This window comes from Drosophila innubila (genome assembly GCF_004354385.1).
Source record: "Drosophila innubila isolate TH190305 chromosome 3R unlocalized genomic scaffold, UK_Dinn_1.0 2_E_3R, whole genome shotgun sequence".
NCBI classification, from domain to species: Eukaryota; Metazoa; Arthropoda; class Insecta; order Diptera; family Drosophilidae; genus Drosophila; species Drosophila innubila.
Genome location: NW_022995380.1, coordinates 20,908,503 through 20,916,387, shown reverse-complemented (window position 1 = coordinate 20,916,387; position 7,885 = coordinate 20,908,503). Strand labels below are relative to the sequence as shown.

The 7,885-nt window shown below is 39.3% G+C and overlaps 1 protein-coding gene across 1 annotated transcript in view; it reads right to left on the bottom strand.

The window, feature by feature from the left end:
- Positions 1-221: 221 nt before the first annotated feature.
- LOC117792874 overlaps positions 222-7,885 on the bottom strand; it is a 56,674-nt gene continuing 49,010 nt past the window's right edge. Inside the window, exons 9-14 of the mRNA XM_034633180.1 lie at positions 2,803-2,987; positions 2,491-2,685; positions 2,168-2,422; positions 1,827-2,101; positions 1,557-1,765; positions 222-1,476 (exon numbers count right to left, since the gene is read on the bottom strand). Of these exons, the coding sequence (XP_034489071.1) occupies positions 1,325-1,476; positions 1,557-1,765; positions 1,827-2,101; positions 2,168-2,422; positions 2,491-2,685; positions 2,803-2,987 (1,271 nt within the window). The 3' untranslated portion in view covers positions 222-1,324. The remainder of the gene's footprint in view (positions 1,477-1,556; positions 1,766-1,826; positions 2,102-2,167; positions 2,423-2,490; positions 2,686-2,802; positions 2,988-7,885) is intronic.

The following is a 7,885-nucleotide window of genomic DNA, read 5'->3' as shown; positions in this document are numbered from 1 at the left end:
TTACACCAAAAGCATTCATAAGATTCGTTTTTCTATATTAAATTTTCTTATATTGGTTTTCTTATTTTCTCATTTGTATTTGTTTTTAAAGTATTATCGAACGCCTTAAAGAGCTGCCAAGATGTTTTCATATAAAAATTCCACGACAAATAGATTTTTAGCATCAAGAGTTGGAGGGAGATTGACATAGACATATGTATGTATATATTTATATAGGATTGTTTTTGGCTATTATTGAGTTCTGGTGGGTCACAAGAGTATGAAATAGTATTTAAACAGGTAATACCCATAATGAAGCCTAGCTGAGTTTATTTGTTCTTATTTGCACAGTGATTGCGATATGCTTGAAGTCTGGATTGATATAGTTTATATATCGAATATGTAATGAGTATGTATAAAGTCTAGAATGCCGTTTGCTTAAGTGCTAGAAATCGTGGTATTAGGGGGAAAATAATAAAGAGGAAAACAAAACGTAAAAGTTGCATTTACAAAATTGTTATTTGTATTTATCGATTATTATTGATAGTTAATAATACACATTATTTATTCTATAGCTTAGTTTATGTCGGTTTAGTTATTATCATAGTTTAATGCATACAGTATGCAAAATTGCAAAGTTTTCTTTTTTTGAAAAAATACACACACAATGGGATCTTAAGTGTCTAGATATAGCCTGTGTATGGGCTATTTTTTGTTGTTTTGTCGTCGTCGTTATTTAGATGAGCAATTCATATATTTATTTGCTTTACAATTTTTGTTGTTGTTCACTTAAAAATAGTACAATAATTTGATAACGCTGTTTTCTTGTTTTTTTTATATTTGTCTTTTTTTTTTTTTGTTTATCGTATTTGAACATTGTGCTGCTTAGACTACAATACAATAATTATTTGCAGTGTCATCACGAATGCCAATGCTATATTAATGCTGATTTCTGGTCATTCGATTGCCATACATATTCGAGTATTCAAAATCTTTCTAGAATCTAGATCGTTCTAAATTGCGTGCTTAATATTTGTATATCGAATCTTGAGTGCGGTGCAATCAAGTCGAATCCAATCTTATTTAGATTTCTATTCATTCTTAAGTTCTTAGTAATGCTTGTCATTCAATTCTATGATGTAACAACTACATAGTTTATAATTAATACAGTATAACACAATACAATACAATACAATAAGTGTGTCTAACTGCAACATTATATGAATAAGTATATGTATATATAAATATACTATATATACATGCATATAAACATACATATATATATAAGCTAAAAGTGTAGCTACGTAATAAATTACTACAATGCAATTTGTGACGCTGGCTGTGCCTATGGCAAATTGGCGCGTATGCCATCGAGGCTGGAGCGAAGAACGAGACTGCCCTCCACCCAAAAGTTGGGACGATCCAGCATATTCTGCCAGAGCGACAGCTCCTTGCCGGTGGCGTCCATCCATTCCACCTGCCTGCCAAAGCTGCGACCTGTTTAATTGTACAAATAAATATCAGTTAGATCATTCAAGTGGCTATGAAATATTCATCATTCTTCAATTTTCACTTACCTGTGCCGAGTGAGAACCGTATGCCACCCACAAATTCATTGCTGGCCAAACGATCATGATCCCAGACTGTTAGCTCCAGAGCGCGCTCCGACAAATCCTCCAGAGAGACATCTTCGTAGACAAATGTGTAGTTCCAAGTGGGATGCAATGTGCGCTTCACCACAGGCGTCTTCTGTTTGGAACTGCGCGTGCGATCAGGCAGCAGGTAGCTATAAAGAAGCATAAGGATTAGGAGATGTTTGATTATCTGATTATCTGGTTAGACTCTACCTCTTGCAGAAGGCATCACAGGAGCCGTTGGTCTTGATGGGACTCAAGTGCTTGGCCTCCTTGACCAGGACATGCAATTGGCCACCCTTGGCGCTGCGATCTGACTTGGTTGCCACCGATTTGATGCTGCCGCCAAATTTACGCAGATTGGAAGAGCTGCCGGTCAAGCTGGAGCCACGTGAGAAGATCGATGACTTCAGATTCTCTGGCGGAATGTATTTAAGTCCCACAACAATGTCACCACGGTAGCTGGCCACATCGTCAAATGGTTCGCTCTGCAGGATAAAATATAAACTGTTTATAGTCATAGTTATTTTAAGGGATTCCCTTTGTCCACTTACGCGTTCCTGGAGCAGATACCACTGCGATTGGGGATTGTCAAAGAGACGACCCTGAAGATTAACGCTGACCTCGCCTAGAAAATCGTTTCGGCCAAACATATCCGAGTGCCACACTGTTAGCCACAAGGTGCGCGACTCCAAGCTGGCAATGGACGTGTGGAAGCGCAGAGTTTCATCAAAGATTGGATTAAGTGTGTGCTTCTTGACTTTGGTTTTACGCTTGCCAGCCTTGGATTTGTCAGGTAGCAAATAAACCTTTAAAGAGAGAGGAAGTATAAAGATGAGAAAGTCTTCCTTGTTTGTCGAGAACCAATGATAGTTACCTTCACATAGGGATCGCTGCGATTGCGTTTGGCGTCCACAGCAGCCAGATCCTTGCAACGCACCACGTGTATTTCCAGTGCACCCAATTTATAGTTGTATTGCATGCCAAACTCCACTTGACCTTTGACCACAACGGTGCCATAGCGACCTTCGCCGGCGCCTGAATAAACGCTGGCCATGGACTCCGAGCGAACCTGTTGAAGAGCGAAAGTTTGAGTAGAGTTTCAGGAGAGAATGACGTGGAGCAGCAAGTGGGGAAGAGGTAGGTGGAGAGGAAAAGTGGGCAAGACGAGGGAATAACTAGAACTTACCCCCAAAGAGCTAAGACTGCTGCGATTTTGATGCATGGCCACCAGTCGATCGATGTCCTCGTCCGACTGCGCTGGCCACGCTTCGCTGGAGGCCCGCGACTGAATGGGACTGGAGGCGGCATCCGGATGACGTTGTCCAATCACTGGCGACTGGCTGAGTTCCTCGGCAGCGGCCTTGGCTTCCTCTGTAAATGGAAAATCAACACGTCATTACAAAGCTTTTCCTCAATTAAACTAATGAGCACACACTCAGCACACACTCAACACACACTCATTAAAACATTAAAACACACATTGAAGCTACGATTAAAGCAATGATTCATTTTCACAGCGATCGTCAGTGTTGGTGCAACAAAATGTGGCACGTGAAAGGCGCATGCAACTGGCAGGCAGGCAGGTGGCATGTGGCAGGTGGCAAGTGGCAGGAAGCTGTGCCGCCTACCTTGCACCTCCTGGAAGGTGACATGCAGCGGCGTGCGGCGTTGCAATGTCAGCGACAGCCTCGTTCGTCCATCTGCAGTTGCAACAGCAGCAGTTGCAGTTGCACTTGCAACATCGCCCGACAAATTCTCCTCAAGCGTTTCCAGAAAGCGATCCGAATTGGAACGCAAACTGTCATCCCAAGTCCAAGCACGTTGCTGCAACGGCTGCAACTGTTGTGGTTGCTGCTGCTGCTGCTGCAGTTGCAACTGCTGCTGTTGCTGCTGTGGTGGCGCCACCGACTCGTGCACCCGCATAAAGACGCTCGTCTCAATCGTTTGCTCACTTTGCCTGTTGGTTGCCACCTCGCGCTGCTTCATCTCCAACAAATAAGCTGCAACTTTGGCATCAATGTCATCGTCCTCCTCCTCGGAGTCATAGTGATAACTGTTATTGTTGTTGCTGCTGTTGCTGCCACCCGGTCTGCAGCACTTGCCCCAATCCCACAGCCACATAAATTTCGACTTGCCACTGCGCCAATAATAATTGCTAAAGTTGCGTTGACGTCGACGTTGACCACGCCCCCGTCCCCGCCCACGCCGTCGACGCCAGCAGCAGCAGAGGCAGAGGCGCCACCAATGATGTCGCCTCTGACTGGATGTGGCGACTGTGGCACAACTGCTGCTTCCACTGTTGCGTAAACGATTCAATGCCGCATATTGAATTTTGCCCGATGTCGTATGTTGTTGTTGTTGTCTATGTTGTTGTTGCTGTTGCTGTTGTTGTTGTTCGTTGCCCGTTGGCGATGTCTTTATTACTTTGCCATAATTGTGGACGGCAGCTGGCGAAGTTGTGACTCGACTTGGACGTATGAATGCATTGTATCCAGTGGCATCTTTGGACGCCTTACTCGACCCCCCTCGCTCCCCCTTCCGATAGCCAATTAGACGCGTCACTTTTCTCATTACGACGAGTTTCACAATTCAACGAATCTACGAATCTGCCATTAATTGACAAACGACTCTGAAAAGAGCGCTTCAAGTCATATATTGTTATTCGCAACAGCAAAAAAATAAGAGTGTTATAATTTTGTGACAACGTATGCAACAGGAGAAAGGATCATTTACCAAAATATTTTGTATTTTGTTCACAATTGCTTAAATATTTTCTATTATACCCTGTACCGGGTCCGGGTATACTAAGAGAGTATGTTTTTATGTAAATTTAAAAGGTGAAAGGAGTTTTTATATCCAGTACTTAAAAGGACAAAGGGTTTATTGGGTGCTTCGAAGTGAGAAATTTTGGTAAAAAGCCAAAGGTGGCCTGACTGATCCTATAATGTGTAAATTCAGCTATTTAGTTCATTTCGGCTCCCGCAATTTGAAAAAATAAAAACGATTTAGATATAAATTTTAGAAATAAAAATAAAACAGTCCATTAATAAACTCGAAAAAAACCTTTTCCACCAGTTTTTACTTTCTTTAATTTAATTTGTATTATTTAATTTTACTATTGCTTCTTTTATTTCGTTTGTTTTCAGCTTCAATTGTATAGCGAGTATTTCAAAGTCGAGTTCGCTCTTCTCTTTAGACTTTCTTACTTATTGGTTATTTTTGCTGTTTGTGTTGCATTTGGCCACAAGCAACTGGTGTCTGTTGCCAGCTGTCGCTTTTTATAGACTCACAATTTGTTTGATAAGTGGAGCGATAAGCAATCTACGAGTAGAGGGGAAAACTTTGACACGTAATTGGGTTTGCATTTCGACCATGTTATCTCAGTTGGCGAGTTGGCAAAACTGTTCAACTGGGAATGTAAAATCAAGGTTGGATTTCATTTAATATCGTCAAATTGCACTTGAACTTGCCACAGCCTTGAAATGAACTCGCTATTATATTAAGATACCGCTCTCTGAGTGTCAGAATAACGCCCCATAATTAAGCTGAAGCCTTGCCAAAAATTATACACAAAATAATTGGGCCATATAACGCCCAAAAGACTCACAATTAATGGAGATATTCAACTGGAATACATTTATTCCAAACATTTATATAATTTGCATACTTTAGATTAACGCCAAACATTTTAAATGTTTTAAAATTAACAAATACTTTCTTATATACATTGAAAACCCCACAATTAAAATAAAAAAAATGAAAATTACTGTTTTAAAAATAGATTTCTTTCTATTAACTGGGAAAAATACATTTATTAGCACGAAAATGATTTTTATTTAAATTTTTTATGCTGCGAATAATTTTCTTGAATGCAGTCACGATTTATACACAATCTTTTCCATATTTCACTTGGCCATAATTTCCGCTAGTTTGGCATACTTCAAAAGCAGACAAAGAGGGAAGAGAGTTCGGAGAGAGAGAGAGAGAGAGGGCGTTACTAAAAAACTTCAAGGTAAACCCCAACAATCAAGAAACGTAAATAACGAATATAAACAAAGCATTAAAACACTTTCACTTTAAAGAGTTGTGTTTAGATTTTTAATGTTTTTTGTTTTTTTTTTTCGATGCGGCTGTCGATTTCAATATTCATTTCGATTTCAAATTTTTGAAATATTTGTGGCACCTTATAGAGCGCGGCGTGTTCAAGTGCCGTTAAGCGTATCGCGATAACTGAGCCACTGAACCATCGAGAGAACCCAACGAGATGCCCGCAAATCTAAGTTTTATTCAATTATTGAAATATTGAACTTTCTGGCAGAAGGTCGAGCGCCAAATGAAAGTGCAATTAACGAAACGATTCGACAAATGTGGCAAGTGCAACAGAGATGGCAACAGTTGGATCTGTCGCAGATCTTTCCGTTCGAGCCGAAAGGTTAATTTGATTACAAGTATTGCACGATACTAACGGGTGTGTCTGTGTTATACAGGGTGCTTCAATTTCCCCAACAATAATAACTTAATTAAAGCGGCAACATTGTGTGGCATGTTTGACCATTTAAATGTGTATAAATGTGTTAAAATCATTTTAAATACAACAACATTTAAAATGCCGGATGGCCAAGCACTTCCGTGGTGCAACACAGCACACTGTGCACAGTGGTGCAGCCAAGCACGAAAATAATGCAAAATCCATTGAAATATTGTGTGCTCGAAATGTTGTCACAACTGTGCCCCATTGGATTCCGAAAACATTAATTACTTTATGCAAAGGCAAATATTCGACTCAACTCGACTCGTTCAGGAAATAAACAAGCAAAACACTTTATCAACGTCAAGAGCTTAAATGATATTGTACGCAGACATTCGAGTGTACTCATGCTTCAATTTCAATTTCAATATCAATTTTAACTTCAACTGCAGATCCATTGAACTATTGGCCAACCGAATTATTGTACTTCTGTTAACAAAAGTAAGTATTCACAATAAGTAGAAAGTGCTTAGACACTAAGTAAAGTCAATAATACAATTCAGTATTGAATAAATTGACAAATTTTAAACTAAACGTACGCTTATGTAATCATAAATTGCTGGTAACATGTATTGAATCTTTTCATTAAACTCGAAAGAGAAGTACATCAATTTGGGTAACTTCAAAGGGTATCCCACAGTTCAGCAGCTCAGCTAGCATATATTTTAATTGTTTATACTTGTTCAACAACTCTCTGAAATTGAAATTGTCTTACATTCAATTAAACGGAATTGCTTTAAATAACGTCTATGAATTTTGCAGAATTTATTCGTTCCCACAATTTATGGATTTGCTTAATATTTATTTACATGCCCAGCACTTCACATAATTATATAGGTGTATTGTCTTGCCACTCAATCACCCTCTTCTCTCACTCCAATTTAACCTCCCCCTTTTGACTCACGCACCCATCCCTAGTTTTGACACAATGGAAATAAAGTCAATACCCCCTCGCGTCAAAAACACAAGGTTCGAGTATGAGCCAGAGTTCGAGTTTCATTGACCAAGCTGCAAGACAGCTTTTTGGCCAACTAATAAATAGGCAAAAATAACAACAGTATAAGCGAGAACAACAACAACAAGATGATGAACAACAAGTGACGCCCCCGTCAAGCGGAAACTGGCATCAACAGTTGGCGCTTTGCGAAAATCGCTTTAACTTGAGGCGAGAAGCTGGCAACGAGCATAACGCTTAATATGGATACAGTTAATTGACCTTGATTGAGTTTATTTTGGACAAAAAGCCCCCACAGGCAAATGCAGACACCAAGAAGAAGAGATTGAGATACAGGGAGAAAGACAGAGCGAAAGACAGAGAGAGAGAGAGAGGAATAACTCAATGGGAACACGTGTGAGACAAATAGCGTTGCTAAAAGAGGCCTAAATCAGCGACTAATGGGAAAACAGAAATAGTTTAAAGGGTATCAAAACAATTATAAGGTGTATTTGACATCGAATTGAAATTGATAAGTTAAAATATGATCTCTAAAACTGAAGTTACTTTCCAATAATGCAAATCACATTTAACTTACTCACCCAAAGTGTAAGGAATATTTTACCCATGTAATCAAGGTCACTAATCTAATCAGGCTCAAACCCAAAATCTTTTTAAAAACAATTTTTACTGCACCTTGACACAAAGAACTCATTTGCGTTAATATGTCAGTTAATCTATAATATGAAACTTAAACTTCAACTGTAATTTGAATTTAAATTTTATATTCTTATTTTTTAATATTTA